This window comes from Trachurus trachurus, assembly GCF_905171665.1.
Source record: "Trachurus trachurus genome assembly, chromosome: 7".
Lineage (NCBI taxonomy): Eukaryota > Metazoa > Chordata > Actinopteri > Carangiformes > Carangidae > Trachurus > Trachurus trachurus.
The window spans coordinates 4,405,450-4,423,046 of record NC_139901.1 but is presented as its reverse complement, the minus strand read 5'-3'; the positions used below and the strand labels follow the sequence as shown (position 1 = coordinate 4,423,046).

The 17,597-nt window shown below is 41.6% G+C and overlaps 1 protein-coding gene across 1 annotated transcript in view; it reads right to left on the bottom strand.

The window, feature by feature from the left end:
• Positions 1–17,597, bottom strand: part of LOC310988903 (neural cell adhesion molecule L1.1-like) — a gene marked incomplete at both ends in the record, with an annotated part of 36,620 nt that overhangs the window by 4,302 nt on the left and 14,721 nt on the right. The window contains 13 exons of the mRNA XM_083975707.1: positions 1,536–1,685; positions 2,534–2,647; positions 2,749–2,925; positions 4,730–4,852; positions 5,059–5,326; positions 9,253–9,359; positions 10,164–10,389; positions 11,239–11,309; positions 12,537–12,743; positions 14,017–14,118; positions 14,231–14,358; positions 15,405–15,564; positions 16,221–16,381. Coding sequence (XP_083831833.1) covers positions 1,536–1,685; positions 2,534–2,647; positions 2,749–2,925; positions 4,730–4,852; positions 5,059–5,326; positions 9,253–9,359; positions 10,164–10,389; positions 11,239–11,309; positions 12,537–12,743; positions 14,017–14,118; positions 14,231–14,358; positions 15,405–15,564; positions 16,221–16,381 — 1,994 coding nt within the window. The remainder of the gene's footprint in view (positions 1–1,535; positions 1,686–2,533; positions 2,648–2,748; positions 2,926–4,729; positions 4,853–5,058; positions 5,327–9,252; positions 9,360–10,163; positions 10,390–11,238; positions 11,310–12,536; positions 12,744–14,016; positions 14,119–14,230; positions 14,359–15,404; positions 15,565–16,220; positions 16,382–17,597) is intronic.

Sequence of the window (17,597 nt, the reverse complement as noted above, 5' to 3'; positions counted from 1 at the left end):
CAGTGTGGAGTTTTACGCTAAACGCGCTGAATCTGTAATTGTACAATGTCCAGCTGTCAGCGAGCGGGTGGTGGGGTGCGAGGAGGTGGCTGGGCGGGTGCAGAGCAGCTCAGTCTCCGCCCACCCTCCAGAGGTGCATTGCTAATGTGCATGGCTAATGAGCTGGTTTTAAAATGGCCGAAAAGGGTCGCGGAAGTGGGACTTTAAAGGACAATTCCAGGCGAATTCAACTCGGGGGTGTATGTTCCTATCGTTTTAGTTCTAAAAGAAGGAATCTGAAGATTTTCAGTGTAATTGCTCCTGTTTTGCAGTAGTTGTGTCTGTCCCCGCATCGCCACGACAGCAATGAATGGGAGTGGATGTAAGTTCTGCTGCTTAGGCTGTTTACATCCCTCAAAGCCGCAATTTTTTTCCACAGACAGCGTCAGATGGCGACTCAAACATGCACCGAGAAGTTTATTAACTTCAAGCAAGCTGACATGTTTGTAAAACTAGATCTAATTCAAAGTCTCCCGGAGTCTCACGCGAGACCCAGTTGCCGTGCGCGGTGTGTTCAGGTGCAGTGGGAAAGCTACCGTTTGTGTCATAAACACAGGAATATCAACTCTTTACTTGCTTCAAGTAAAAAAAACTTCTCGCCGCATGTTTGAGTAGCCACCTGACGCTGTCTGTGGAAAAAAATGTTTACTTAAAGCAAGTCAAGAGTTGATATTCCTGTGTTTATGACACAAACGGTAGCTCCCACTGCACCTGAACACACCGAGCACGGCAACTGGGTCTCGCGAGACTCCGGGAGACTTTGAATTAGATCTAGTTTTACAAACATGTCGGCTTACTTGAAGTAAATAAACTTCTGGGTGCATGTTTGAGTCGCCATCTGACGCTGTCTGTGGAAAAAAATTGCGGCTTTGAGGGATGTAAACAGCCTAAACAGCGGAACTTACATCCACTCCCATTCATTGCTGCCGTGGCGATGCGGGGACAGACGCAACTACCGCAAAACAGGAGCAATTAAACTGAAAATCTTCAGATTCCTTCTTTTAGACCTAAAATGATAGGAAAATACACAACCGAGTTGAATTCGCCTGGAATTGTCCTTTAACATATATGTAGGTGTTTGTCTTGCCTTCTGGTCCTCAAAATGTGAGAGTTGACAAAAAAATCTGTAATTTTCAGGCTCCCTTTAAAGGGACAGGCACTGAAAGCAGCCGTTCTGAACAGGGCTGTTTTGAGAGGATGAAAAGAGCTGTGATGTTTGATCCTTGGGGGATTTTGACCAGGGCATGTCACAGACATGTCTTTAAGACACCTGGGAACTATTTTAATTTGTGGAAAAGGGGCAGATTATGTCTCCTTTAAGTCTTCAGGTGGTGAGTTGAGGGTCAGCTGGACTTCTTTCCAAAGGCTTCCTCATGTTCCGCCCTTTGGATGAGAGGTGAAACTTCTTCAATCAACCAAGAAAGAAGTCCAGCTGCCCTCAACTTCGGCACCTGAAGACTACGATGACCTGGAAGACTGAGAGCTAAGGTTCACACCTGGTCCTACGGTCCAGATCACATCCTCCCACTGAGTCTTGTTCCCATGTGTGATGCGGAGGTGGTACTGAGTGGACGGCTGGAGGCCCGTCAGCCAGAAGAACCCCTGTGTGGAGTTCACCACCTCTGACTTCTCCCAGTCGGCCCCAGCTGCAGCAAATACACACACACACACACACACACACACACACACACACACACACACACACACACACACACACACACACACACACACACACACACACACACACACACACACACACACACACACATACATTGCATTTTAGTCGTAATTAGTTTGTTTTGAAGTGTCAAAATGAGGCAGAGCTTGTAGGGGATGTTAAAAGTCACAATGTTCAACATGTTACAGCCTCATACTCCTTGCCAGAGAAATTCAAATTATGTTTAGGCCACTCCTTTTTGCACTAGTATTGTATATTTTTATTGTTTTAGACATTGAAGGATATAATATTTTATTAAATATTCCTGTCTTATTCTTAGGCATCGTTCCTCTTTGTAGTTTCTTTTCTTTGTAATTGCATTTCCTTTGAACATTCCCTTTTAGAGCAACCTGCCATAAGAATTTCCTTCAGGATGAATAAAGATCTATCTAATCTAATCTAATCTAATCTAATCTAATCTAATCTAATATAATATAATCTGATAAATTAATCTTCACCCTTACATTAGCTTTCTAATCCTGCTGGTTCAAACATCATACAGTGTTGCATTAGTGGAGATTATCCTGCCATAACTGTAACTGAGATTATTTTCTGTCATAATCCAAAAGACTGTAAAAAATCCCAATGTCTTTTTTGCAGAGGGAACCAGGTTGGACTAACATGGACGTGTCCTGTCCTCGCCTCGTAACGGCAGTCGTGACCGGTGCCTGCTGCAAAGCTTTTAAGCGTGTGTTCATTTAATAATTGATAGTAACACTCTCTTGTACTCTTCCATGTGTCTCTTTTTAGATTGATCAAGCAGGGAAGTGAACTCACGAGTCTTCCTGAGGTAGTCGATGTGGAAGCCGTGATTCCTTTCTCGCTCTCCGGGCACCCAGGTCAGGTTGAGCGAGGTGTTACCTGGGATTAAGGTGATGTTGGTCGGAGGAGCTGGAAGGGAAGAAATAAAGAATGAGAATAAAAAAAGGAGAGATATGAGAAGCAAAAAAAAAGACTGGTGCTGTTGACAGCGAATCACAGTTGTTGTTCACCTCCTTCCAGCAGCGTGGCGGCCACCAGTGTGTGTGGAGGCCCCACTCCGCTGGCAGTGCGTGCCATCACCCTGAAGGTGTAAAAGCTGTCTGGATCCAGCTGCTCCAGCAACATGTGAGTCACAGCGGGGTCACTGAGGCTCTGGATCTGGAACGGGCTGTCCCTGCCCTCCACCACTACGGAGGAAACACAAGTCACAAGTCAGATTTTACACTGTTGTAGAGGTCTTCGGAAAAACCCAACAGCCCGAAAACCCAAGGTTCCGACCCGACCCGGCTCGGGTCTTGGGTCCATTCACAAGAAGTGACGCCGGGGCCGGGTCGGAACCGGGAGAGTTTGTCTCGGGGCTCTTATTGTGAAAGGCCGGGTCCTACGGTACCCGAGAGGACCCGGCGATTGACGGTCACAGCTGTCAATCACCCTCCCCCTTCTGTCCAATGCGAGGCTGCGAGCTGCCTGTGTGACTTATGTCACATGATCAAAACAACTACACGACTCTGATGATGACGTCAAAGGTGACAGTTCAAGCAGAAGTTAGAGCCTAGGTCAGGACTCGGGGCAGTTAAAAAGTTTGTTTATTAACGTAACGTTTTGGTTAATGGTTCAAAATGGTTAAACAATCGAGTTGCCGTAGCGTGTTGTTACCGCGGTAACGTTACGTGGTGAGTGAGTAAGTGATATATTTGTGTTAATATAAGTCTTAAATAGTTATATCTTCCAACAGCAATCACGAGTGTTTGGTCTGAAACACGGGTCTCGTATCCTACAGTTTTTATCCAATGAGGAGAGAGAACGGCATGCAGGGCTGTGTGTGCAGCCAAGGGATGCACGTGAATGTGGTGACGTAGGGACGAGGACTGTTATGGTGCGTTCAAGGCAACTCGTAACTCGTGTTTTTCCGACCTGTGAAGTTGTACCAGTTCGATCTGGTACGAGTTCACGGGTCGGAAGTTACAAGTGACCGTTATAGTGACTTTCACCGGTAAAACAGGTCGGAAAAACACGAGTGGGTTGCCTGGAACGCTACAAAGTCGTAAGTTGTGACTTGAAGCTGTAATTTACGGTTTCAAAAGCCTGCCTGGAACGCAGCATTAGCGAAAACGACCGGATCACTCACTTCTGCTTTAATTAAACAAGAGGAAATATGTTCTACTGGATTAGCGTTAGCGATGGCTAAGAATAAGGATTACAGTAGTACATGACCATCTAAACAAGAAAATGACGACGTGGATTTATTTCTGCCTGATGAAGCCCACAGGGCGAAACGCGTTGCTGCGGTTTTAATAATAATTTAATTGAATGTACCCCATTGAGTGCGGTGGAACCTTCTTTTCTTTTTTCGTGGATTTATTTCTGTTTACATCACGTTATGGCCAGTGGGGGCTGGCAGCGGCCGCAGCCGGATCCAGGTAGAAGAAGACTACGTTTAGGTAAGAAACAGAAAGAAGTAGCTAATAAAAACAAGTCTTATTTAACGCTAGACAACTTGTATTAAATCATAAAGCAACTTTGGCATTTCGGGTCCACAGGTTTTTTAGGGTTCGGTTCTGACATATCTCGGTGCCGCTCGGGTACGGAACTCATATTTACAATAATAGCTCGGGCCAGTCGGCTCCAGGTACAATTTTCACGGGTCCATTTGGGTTCGGGTCTGTCAAATTGGAACCGTGAAGACCTCTACACTGTTGTACTGCAGCTTGTTCTGCAAGTGGTGACCTATGGGTAACAGAAATAATAATAATAATAATAATAATAATAATAATAATAATAATAATAATAATAATAATAATAATAATAACTTTATCAATAATGTTTGCAGCAGTAACTCTAGTTCCTGCTTCCTTTCTTTGTGGTGACTCTAATAAATCGCTGTATTTACGTAGGCTAAATCCAAATATACATACAGAGAGAGAGAGTGTGTGTGTGCAATCAAAAGGATCAGCCAACAAAAATATTCCATTGTTGTCTACCCTAACTTACCCTGTTGGTACTCCACCATGTAGCCTGTCAGAATGCCATTGGTTTCTTCTGGAGGGCTCCAGTAGAGGATCAGTGATTTGTCTGTTGGGCTCTCACACCACAGCGATGCAGGTTTACCAGGAGCTACACACACACACACACACATGCACACAGTTAGCAAATAATTAAGTCAAATCTGTTCTTTTGCTTCAGTCTTCAAATAATTCCCCAGGTAAAGTTGCAGATAGATAGATAGATAGATAGATAGATAGATAGATAGATAGATAGATAGATAGATAGATAGATAGATAGATAGATAGATAGATAGATAGATAGATAGACAGACATACCTCCCTCTGGAGTGCTGAAGCGGTGAGGTGCAGAGTGGGGTCCGTCCCCTTTGCTGTTAAAAACAGCGACGGACACTTCATATCGAGAGAACAGCCTCAGATCGGGTACCTCCACTGAGGTCTTGTCACCGTTGACAACCACCTCTTTGCTCTCTCTGTCATCCTTCTTCCATTGCTCCATCCTCTCCTCCTTCTCTTCGGCCCTGTGCCTTTTTCCAAGAGACCTCCGGCCCCGTGGAACCTGGGGGCCCGACCTTGTGATGTGGAGCTGATGGGGAGAAAGCAGTAATGCAGTTAAACCACTGAGCGGCTTTCAGTGTGCCTATTACTGTAACTCATGTTGTTGCAGTATTTTCAGAAAATACACCTGTAGATGAAATTGGTAATAATGTGACAATAATGTTTGCAGCCGTAACTGCAAATATACTTAAATATAAAAATATAAAATAAGAAAAAAAGCCTGTAGAGACGAAAAAAGCACAAGGCTTACTTCAGGCACTCACGCGCAGGAGACAAGGTGATGCGTAAAAAGCCTTTAATAAATCAGGGCATGGATACAAAAGAACGCCGACCGGTTTCGACGGACACGGTCTTCTTCAGGGCGTGGATCAAGGATCAGAGTCACAGGTAGGAGTCTCTTATATAAACTCTGTGGGTGGGCCAATGGCTGGCTGCTAATCAAAAACAATAGATGATAAATTAATACAGGTAAACAATTACATTGTGCGTATCAACCAAAGAATATAATGGTGAAAAATTATATGTAATCAAAGGATATATATTCAAAGAATAATAATAAGGGCTATGTTTGTGGACAATGAGGACATACCAAACAAATAAGGAAAAATATATACCCACACTAAATAATCTAGAGCAAAGAAAATGTGGGGAAGAAAGGGAAAAACGAAGAAACTTAGTAAATCCAACTAGGGCAAATCGTGACAATATCAAGTATTAAAAATGGGTGTATCGAAAAAACATGATTACAGTAAATCACAAGGGAATTATCACAGGCAATATAAAGTTATCACATAACATCACATCAGAGTTATCATATCGTCGTATATCTACAAAAATAATCTGTGAAAAAGAAAATATAAAAAACACTGTAGTGTGTCAATGTAAAGAAAAGTATATTGTAGATGGGTGTATCACTAAAGACATGATACAATCGCAACATGATTATCACAGGCAGAGAAACGTATATCTAGGCAGTTATAGGAAGGGTCTAAAGTCTATCTCCTCGTTCAGGCCAGGGTGTATCAAGGCATCAAACTGGAAAATCCAAAATGTTTCTCTTTGGAGGAGTTTTTGGAGGCGATCTCCTCCTCTGATAGACTGCTCCATCGTATCTATTCCCTCCACTCTTAAAAGACTGTCATTGCCATTGTGATGGCTATGAAAGGAGCGTGCCATGGGGTAATCAACATTATTTGTTGCCACAATGATTACAGTTAGTTTGTAAACACTTATATGTGCCCACAAGTCTTTTAAGCCATGTCTATCTCTTCTGGGGGGGGAGATAGCTGTGGGTGAGTTTATCCTGAATAGAGGGAGCTTGTCTGTAGTGGAAGGAGGGGGGGATGCTGAAAAACTTCTTTTAGGGAGGGATCACTCCTAAGTATATCCCAGTTGGATAGGATGATCTGCCTGATGGACTGGGCTTGTTGGCTGAAGCATGTGCCAAAACTGATACCTAAACGATCTCTCTTGTGTTTTTTAGATGGCTCCAAGAGATGTTGTCGTCTAATGGAGGCTGCCTCAGTCTGGGCAGCAGAGACAACTGTTTTTTTTAATAAGATCTATCTGTGAAACGTTTGGTCATGTGTTGAGCCTGTATCTGGAAATCACAGTCTTGGTCACAGATCCTCCTTATCCTTTGGAATTGCCCAAAAGGAATGTTGTTTTTAAGGTGCTGAGGGTGAAAGGAGTCATAATGCAACAAGGAGTTACGGTCTGTGGGTTTTCTGTATAAAGTAGTGTGCAAATTGTTGTCAGCCCCTTTGTAAATAAACAAATCCAGGAAATTGATCTTGTCTTTGGAATACTAACTCTAGAGTCTAAAGTATTCCTCTGCTGCCCAGACTAAGGCAGCCTCCATTAGACGACAACATCTCTTGGAGCCATCTAAAAAACACAAGAGAGATCGTTTAGGTATCAGTTTTGGCACATGCTTCAGCCAACAAGCCCAGTCCATCAGGCAGATCATCCTATCCAACTGGGATATACTTAGGAGTGATCCCTCCCTAAAAGAAGTTTTTCAGCATCCCCCCCTCCTTCCACTACAGACAAGCTCCCTCTATTCAGGATAAACTCACCCACAGCTATCTCCCCCCCAGAAGAGATAGACATGGCTTAAAAGACCTGTGGGCACATATAAGTGTTTACAAACTAACTGTAATCATTGTGGCAACAAATAATGTTGATTACCCCATGGCACGCCCCTTTCATAGCCATCACAATGGCAATGACAGTCTTTTAAGAGTGGAGGGAATAGATACGATGGAGCAGTCTATCAGAGGAGGAGATCGCCTCCAAAAACTCCTCCAAAGAGAAACATTTTGGATTTTCCAGTTTGATGCCTTGATACACCCTGGCCTGAACGAGGAGATAGACTTTAGACCCTTCCTATAACTGCCTAGATATACGTTTCTCTGCCTGTGATAATCATGTTGCGATTGTATCATGTCTTTAGTGATACACCCATCTACAATATACTTTTCTTTACATTGACACACTACAGTGTTTTTTATATTTTCTTTTTCACAGATTATTTTTGTAGATATACGACGATATGATAACTCTGATGTGATGTTATGTGATAACTTTATATTGCCTGTGATAATTCCCTTGTGATTTACTGTAATCATGTTTTTTTCGATACACCCATTTTTAATATATTCACTTGATATTGTCACGATTTGCCCTAGTTGGATTTACTAAGTTTCTTCATTTTTTTATTTGTTTGGTATGTCCTCATTGTCCATAAACAGAGCCCTTATTATTATTCTTTGAATATATATCCTTTGATTACATATCATTTTTCACCATTATATTCTTTGGTTGATACGCACAATGTAATTGTTTACCTGTATTGTTTTTGATTAGCAGCCAGCCATTGGCCCACCCACAGAGTTTATATAAGAGACTCCCACCTGTCGGTCGAAACCGGTCGGCGTTCTTTTGTATCCATGCCCTGATTTATTAAAGGCTTTTTACGCATCACCTTGTCTCCTGCGCGTGAGTGCCTGAAGTAAGGTTGTGTTTTTTTCGTCTCTACAAAATCTTTTCAATTTCAAGAGCACCCCGCGACACCTGGAGTTACCTTTGTTTCCACCACGAGCACTCGTATCCCCCCCCCCCTCCCCCCGCCTTTGAAAAGTAAAAAAGCCTATCTTCTTTTCTGTTAATTATTTAGAAATAATCTACTGTATGTAAGAGATTCTTGCATCCCCAGCATTGAATGTTCACTCAGACTACTAAACTCAAGCCCCTTTTAATGCAAAACTACACTTTTACTGTTTTATTCTATTTATCTATTCTTATTCCTACCTCGCTTTGCTCTACTCTATTTTATCTATTTCAGAAACATATTCAACCAAATTTGGTTCACCTGTTCACTTTCTGAAGAGAAAAAAAATGTAGACCTAAATCGTTGAATTTGTAACATCAGATAATAAGGTGTGTGATCATTTTGACAATACTGATGTGTAAAATAAAACCCTAAGATGATTTTGTATATGACACAAATAATAAACCTGCACTGCCTTGTTACTACCACATTTGTCAATTTGAGATTTTTTTTTTAAGATTAAACCTGTGATGAAACATGAAGAATAATGGCAGCTGATCAACAGTTTTTCTCTTTTTGGTTCTCATGATTTGGTTTTGTTTGGTTGTACAAAAACTGATGAAAATATGATGAACTATGAAGACTGGCGGAAACGTGTTTTGCTTCAAGCTAAATGGTGCAAGGGTTATGAGTGGCATCATAAAAAGAGCCACTTGGTGGTGCTATCTACACCGCAAAATGTTTTTCCTACATGTCCTGCTATATAAATCGAACAGGACCAACAACTTAAGAAAATGTGTGTTTGTGTGCCGAGGTCGAACGGCAGGAAAAGATCAACACAGTTTCCTCTGGATCCCTGGAGAAAGGTGGAGGAGCTGCTGGGTTGTGGTGAGCAGCAGTACCTTGTATCCCAGCAGCAGACCCCGGATGTTCTGGGCTTTGTTCCACCTCACTATGACTGTGCTGTTCATCACCGTGGTTTCTACTCCAGTGGGAGCATCTTCAGGCACTGAGAGGGACACAAGAGGGAAAAGGATCAACAACAGGGATTGTCATTTTGTCTTAAGGTACTTTTCTATGGGATTCCTTTCTGTGTGAGCTATAATGTGTATCTTCTAGTTTTGCGATGGTCACTCGAAATTTTGTTGAAATAACGAAATATATGAATGGAATTATAGGGATACTTAGCCCCAAAATCGATAATTCACCAATTTTCTGCTCACCGTCATGCCAAGGAAGGGTTTGGAGAACTTTCAGAGTTATCAAAACGCTTTTGGAGTTCCAGGGGGGGTCCGGCTAGAAACCGGTTTTCATATAATGGCGGCGGATAGAGCTCACTTTTGAATCGTCCAAAACACACACTATGAAACATCAAAATACCTCCATACTGCTCGTCTGTACTGATCTAAGTGTCCTGAAGCCACCACATGAAAAAGTTGTTCAGAAAAAATTATCTCTGTTTTTAGCCTTGTTGAAGCAGTAGCTCCCAGTGGCTCTGTTGTGTTTTGGACGATTATATTATATTATATATATATACATTCATTCTTCATTCATTCATTCATTCATTCATTCATTCATATATATTATATGAAAATCCGCTAGCTGGACCCCCTCCAGAACTCCAAAAGGGTTTTGATAACTCCGAAGGTTCTCTCAACCCTTCGTTGGCATGACGGTGAGTGGAAAATTGGTGAATTATTGATTTTGGGCGAAGTATCCCTTTAAGTGTGAATTCAGAGGGCACCAGCAGGGGGCTACACTTCCAACCAGTGGGCAAGATCTCATCACAATAGGGTCAGGTCAGGTGACGTACTGTCCTCTCCAGAGTGTCCAATCTCAGGCTCTGGATCCGGTCCTTCTCCAAGCGAGTTGACGGCCCGGACCTTGATCTCGAAGGGCGTGTAGGACCCCGTGTTGTTCACCGAGAATGGCGGAGACTTTACGTAGGTGTGGTTCCAGTGTACACCCATTCTCCCAGCTTCCCGCCATGACACCTTGTACTGGAAGCCCTGGCCGTTATGCAAGCGCTTCTCCATGTCCTGCAAAGACACAGGGATGTAGAGTGGGATGAGACGAATCTGTTAACCTTAGCAACAGCAGTAGCGCAGCAATATAAGTAAAAGCTTCCATTCACTAACAGCGCTACTTTTTTCAGTAACGAGTAATCAAAGAAGTTACTGTTTCCCCTGTTACCGTTACTGGCAACAAAATGCGCCGTTACTTGACTCAAGAAGTCCCATCACAAAATAAAACACCTGTTTAAGTGTACGTTATATGGGCTACACTTTTTTTGAAGTCCATCAGAGACATTTATCTGGAACTAACCAACTCACTCAGTATGGTAGGGGTGTTAGAGGGGGCGAGTCCAAGTAATTTGACATATTTGAGCTAAAATAAAATAAAAAGTAAAGCAATGGTAACTTTTCCTGGTAATTAGTTACTTTTATAGTGTTGTAATTCAGTTACACTGAGTAACTTTTAGGGGAAAGTAACTTTTTTTTAAAGTAACATGCCCAACACTGTTGATATGGAGCTAATTCTAACTGATGAGTTCAGCCTACAGTCTCCAACAGTAAAATCTTATTTAAAAAAAGAAAATAAGTTATTTGAAGAGCATTTCAGGCTGTTGCAGAGTAAAAAGTAGGCTACAACAATATTTCCTTCTGGACATGCAGTCTAGAATATCCTGGAGAATGACAAAGTAGGCTACATAACATAAAATGAAAAAACATAGGCTAAGTGAAATGCAAAAACACCTTAGGGCTCTAATAACAACAATAACAATAATGAAGTTTATTTATGAAGCAGATAAATAATGTTTTAATGTATTACTTTGTTTCTTTCAAACACATCATGCATGAGCACACAGGTTCATGTAGGCTACTCACATCCCATGTGATGACCAGAGCCTTTGGGTCTGTGGAGTCACTGCGCACATTGGTGGGGTTACTGTCAGGAACTGGAAGAGGGAGCACAGACAGAAAAACATCCCAGAGTTTGATAAGTGTGTTTATTAGCTTTCCTGAGATAGAGAAGACTGTTATCACTCTCCTATCCTGTCAGAGTGAAAGGACAGCTAGCAGGCAGTTAGCTTAGCTTAGCATCAAGCAGGGGATCTGGGAAACAGCTGGACAAGCTCTGTCTGTTTAATCTGAACAGCTGAATGGAAAAAACTTCCATTCAGCTTGAGTCTCTATTTTTGGTGTTGCAATTTAGTGTTACAAGTAGTTGTTTATCTATTATATACACAGTGTTACGATTGATTGCCAACACTTAAAGTCATTTTTATGGCAGTAGCCTACAGAAAAAGAAATGCAGCAGCCTCTGCAAAAATTGTGGAAGAGTGGAGCTGCACAGTTTTCCAGTTGTGTTGTAGATGTTGTTGTGGACTATATCCAGTTGTGGATTTATTTTCCAGTCGCATTTTTTCTGTTTAACAGCCTTATTTTCTACTCTATTGTGAAGGAGCAAGACTGAATCGATAAAACCTTTCTTATTTTTTGCTCTCATCCAGAGGTGTCAGCGTGAAGACATAGCACGTATCAACTTCAGGCTATAGTTTCTTTGAGAATGATCTAGCACAGGCATGGGCAAGCTACGGCCCGCGTGCCATTAGCGGCCTGTTGGGCTCTTTAATCCATCCTGTCAAATACTGGTACCAAATTGTCCAAGTTATAGCAAAGTCTGCAAACTTTGATTCACTGGGGAAAAAAGGGTGACCAACAACACTGCTCCCACTGAAACTTAATGTAGTTTGAATTTAAGTGTTCTTTTACTTTGAGGTATATGGCTTTAACATGTAATTTATATTAGTTCACACCCTAACCTTAAACCCATTGTGGCCCCTAAGGCAGAAAGTTTGTCCCTGATCTAACTTGAATGCACTTAGGGCCTGATTTACTAAGATCCCAGATAAGGGGTGCTCCTGGTAAAAAAAATTCACGCAAAACGGGTGATCTAAGGTAACACTGGCAGAAACACCCAGATTTGCATAGGCAAACATGCAAAACAGATTGTGCGTGCTAATTTGCCCGTTTGAGCGACGCAATCCTCGGTGCGCCCGGTTAGTATATCAGCTTCAACATGTGTTTGCGCGTGCAATCAAGTTTGCATTCGTTTTTACACATGCAAACCTTTATTAAATCAGACCCTTGGTGTCACAGCTCCGCGGTCTGGCATCACTCACCAGCAGGTGGCGTCCGGTGGTGGTGCGAGGCCATGCTGGGGGCGCTGACGCCGACGTCGTTGACGGCGATGACCCTGAAGCGGTAGGTGCAGTAGGGGTGGAGGGTCAGCTGCACGTGGTTGAAGTCCCCAGGCACTCGCTTCCACTCCTCCCACTTCCACTTCCCCTCCTCGGTGTGCTGCTCCTCCTGCGCCTCCACGATGAAGTCTAACAGGGAGACACAGGTAAACAGCAAAATCCTACAGCATGAAAACAATGACAAAACAATGTGTGGAAAATGTTCTGTATCTATCCACCTTTTTCCGAACGTCAAAAACGTAGCCTGTTTTGCCGGTTTTGGAATGTTATGTTTACGTTTCCATGGTTTCAGTAGCCGCGGTAAATGCATGGATTTTAATTTTTTTTTCCCCCAATGAAAATCGGTAAAAGGCATGGATCATCGCAGCAGCTTTTAACAGTGGATATCACACAAATTGACATCTGTGTTAAAAGCCAGCGTTAATAGATCCATGCGTTTACCGCAACTATGACAACGCCTGAAAACCATGGAAACGTAAACGTAAAATTCCACCAAACCGGCAAACCGGAAGCCAGTTTTGACCATAGATGACGTTCGGAAACTTGTGGATAGAGGAGGGATTCTCTGCTGTCAGCATCTGGCAACATCTGGTCAGAGCTAAAGATCTTGATCATTCATAACAGAAGCCAGGGCCGTTGTATCCACCTTTTTCCGAACGTCAAAAACGTAAGCCTGTTTTGCCGGTTTTGCTCTTCCGGTGGAATTTTATGTTACGTTTCCATGGTTTCGGTAGTCGCGGTAAATGCATGGATTTCTTTTTTTTTTTTTTTCAATGAAAATCTGTAAAACACATGGATCATCACACCAGCTTTTAACAATAGATATCACACAAATTGACATCCGTGTTAAAAGCCAGCGTTAATAGATCCACGCGTTTACCGCAACTATGACAACGACTGAAAACCATGGAAACGGAAACGTACAATTCCACCAAGCTGGCAAAACCGGCTTCCGGTTTTGACCATAGATGACGTTCGGAAAATTGTGGATAGGGGAGAAAGGTGATGATAATTCTAGGGGCCCAGCGCCCAGTATGGTCCACAAAAAAACCCAGTAGTCTAATCTTTGTATGACTGAATTATTCTGCATAAGACCCTAACTAATACTCATAGTAATGCTGCATTAGCATCAAAACAAAGTAGGCTTAATAAAAAATGATAATACATTCGTAGTCTAAGAAAAAAAGTGGAAAAGTCAGGGGCCCACTTTAGTATTCTTTCAGGGGGCCCAGAATTCCTAGCAACGGCCCTGACAGAAGCTGCAGAATTCTATGTGTAACATGAGCTGCCTTTGGAATTTGAAGATGTAACTAAATACAGCCAGTCTGTATTACTGTATGTTATATATATATATTATATATATGTGTGTGTGTGTGTGTGTGTGTGGGAGTGTGTTAAGCACCTGTGACGGGGCTGTTGTGAGACTGTCCTGGGATCCAGCTGAGAGTGAGACTGTGGTCGGCCACTTCAGACAGAGACAGGTCCTTAGGAGGGTCCGGTTGTGCTGAGGGCCCAGGGGACAAGCATTAGTGTTTAAAACTGAACTGTACCACCCACACACAGTGGGGAAACACAGAAACACACACACACACACACAGACACACACACAGACATACCCACGACAGTGATGGAGCCACTTGCTTTCACGTTGTCCAGGTCAGTGATGATCTCACAGGTGTAAGGTGCCGTATTGTCTGATTGGATGTTTGTCACCTTCAAGGTTCCATTCTCAAAGAAAGTGTACCTACACACACACACACACAAAAGTAGGGTAAGGCAAGGCATCCTATTTATATAGCGCATTTCATACCAAGGCAACTCAATGTGCTTTACATAAAGACAAAACATTTAAAAAGAACAGCATAAAATAAAAAATTAAAATAATAATAATAATTTTAAAAAATGTAAAAAATAAATAAATAAAAAAAAGTAAATATTGAACATAGAGTTAAAAGCAAGAGCAAAGAAGAATAAAAAAAAGTTAAAGAAAAGAAATTGGATAAAGTTTAAAGTTCTTAAAAAGAGCTCAGCCATAAGCACATGAAAAGAGAAATGTTTTTAACCTGGATTTCAAAGTGCTCACAGTTGGGGCTGATTTCAGTTCTGCTGGTAGATTGTTCCAGTTTGTGTTGCATTTTATATGTATAAAAAGTGCTAAATAAATAAAGTTTGAAGTACAAAAAGACACAAAGCAGGCACTCCTTTTTGAGAAGACTCAGCTCCTTTGACATAATGTAATGCTGCGCATGTCCTATCAGTCCGTCATTGCAAGTGTTACATTCTTTGCCATTGTCTGCTGGGGTGGAGGAGGATGGGGAGTAAACTGAAGGCTCATCTGCAGAACGGAAAGATTCAGGAAATCTTTCATTCCTGCTGCCATCAGGATGCACAATGCCATTTGTTTAGGCCATGAACTGCTTTGCTTTCATTGTATTTATATCATTTTAGGTTAATTATTGCTCTGTGTGTGTGTGTGGATAAAGTCTTATCTATTTTGTCACATGTTTTCGTTACTGCTGGACAACTTGGAATTTCCTTCCAGGGGGATGAATAAAGTATTTTTCTGTTCTATTCTCTATTCTATCTGGGACAAATGTCAGAATCAGAACTGAGAAAAAAAGTGTGAGTAAAATTAGGGCTTAAAGCTATCACCATTACATAATCACATAGGAAAAGACACACCCTGAGGTTCGCCGTGAAGCTATTTCCCACACAGCAGGAGAAACATGGCTGAAGCAACCTGACCCTAACATGCTTTAGTTTAGCTGTGAACGTCAAACGTGTCTTTACTTGTCATCATGCGGCGACTCCAGCAGTTTTTGTCCGTTCATCCTCCAGACGATCTGTTTATTGTACAGCCGAGGGTCCTTGTAGAACTGACAGTCCAGCAGAACGCTTGTTCCCCTGAGAGCGCGCACGTCCTGGGGGCCAGTCAGGATCACTGTTCGATCTAAAGGGAGGACATACGGGACAGGAGGGTGTGTTAGTGCAGTGGTTCTCAACCTTTTGTACATCAAGGACCCCTAAATTGACACAAATTAGACCACGGACCCCCATTGGACCAAATGTAGAAGTAAACACCAGAAATACACAAATATTTGTTCTGAGACTGAATAATATTACTTTTTTATACTTTTAAATTAGGGCCAATGGCGTGAATTTTTGGAAATATTATAGAGAAATTTCTGGAAAAAAAATGGTCCAATTTCTCCAAAAACATTTAAACATTTCTAGGAAGAAGTGGTAAAAATCCTAAAAAAAAAATAAAATAATAATAATAATAATTCTTTAAAAAAAAGTGGTAAAATATCTCGTAAAAAATGTTCAAAATAAATTTTTTTTAGAAAAAAGTGGTAAAATTTCTAAAACAAAAAAGTAAAAAAAAAATCTAGAAAAAGTGGTAAAATAAAAAAAAATAAAAATAAAAAAAACTTCCAGAAAAAAGTGGTAAATTTTCAAGAAATAAATTGGGGACCCCCTTCAGATCTCTCAAGGACCCCTAGGGGTCCCCGGACCCCACGTTGAGAACCACTGTGTTAGTGAATATTCTGTTGGGTATAAAGCTAATAAGAGTGTTTGGCAGCAGAATGTGTGTGTGAGACTCACTGTAGACTTCCAGATGAGCAGTGATGGAGATATTAGTGTGTCTGACGAAGCACGTGTACGTCCCACTGTCGTAGTGACTGGCATCGGACAGCTCGATGGTTCCATTGGTCAGCAAGGAGACACGAGGGTCCAACAGCAGAGGAACCATGTTTTCACTTTCCCTACAGACAACACACACACACACGCACACACAAATATATAGAAAGAAATATTGATCCTTGCACACACTGATCTGAGGTGTCCCTGCAGCTCTTTCGGGGCTTATACACACACAGGGATTAGTATGACAGCAGCTGCAATGAATCCCTGTGTCTCCATCTGTGAAAGTGTGTATTCTGACCCATCAGTGATTTAATAATAGACTGAAGAGGATCAATAAAAGATGGGCCAGAGAGGGAAGCAGCACTCTGAGCATAATGTATGAGGCCGGCCTCTCATACACTCCAAATACTGAAATACTGCAGTCATGCATTTTCATAATTTGAAATTTTGTTAACTAATTTAACTTTATTTTCTGTGTAATGTCTTATATAATGGCCTATACTGCTGGGTCTGTCAGTTTTCTTTTGTTTTTTTTTGGCTTAAAATTAAACAACATGTTAACATAATATGTAAATAATATTAGAATTGGCCAGAAATGACAACATGCATAAATATGTGTGTAATATCAAAATATAAACACTAATGTAAAATATAATGCTTATAAACAGCCCCAGAAAACCTCACATTCCTAGGAATATGACCAAATATATGACCTTCGTCTCAACCGACTGATATGCTACTGCTACTGAGTTATCGTTCCATATTTGGCTCCAGAGGAAACAGTCAAACAGTCACAGACGGTTGTTGCTCTGTCTCCTCGGCCCTTTTGCACACGTCATTAAACACTATTGTGTGTGTATAACAACAGTCAGCATGGAGACGCCACCGACTGACTGGCTGAAACTGACTCCAGACCAGGGTGTGGTCGGCTCCTTCATGGGACACTGAGCTTACAGACAGCAGCCACCGGGGGGCGCTGCTATATTCACTGATAAGGCAGCAGCTGAACGACAAGGCCTGGTGAAAAGTCAACAGAAAACTTTACGTAACTCTTATTATTATTATTTAGTCCTAAACAGCAAAAGGGCAATTTCTCCATATGGGAAATTTGTATGGAAGTCCCATTTTCCAGTATTCAGATGGACAAAGTTTGGGTCCTACAAACTTAACATCCCAAATAAACTTAAAGATAATCAATACAAAATCAGACATAACATTTTTCCCACTAACAAATGGTGCTGATAACGAGTTTTGTAATAAATAAATAAATAAATAAATAAATAAAAAACAATAGACAATTATACATGTCATTTATGAATAACAGTACATGCTACT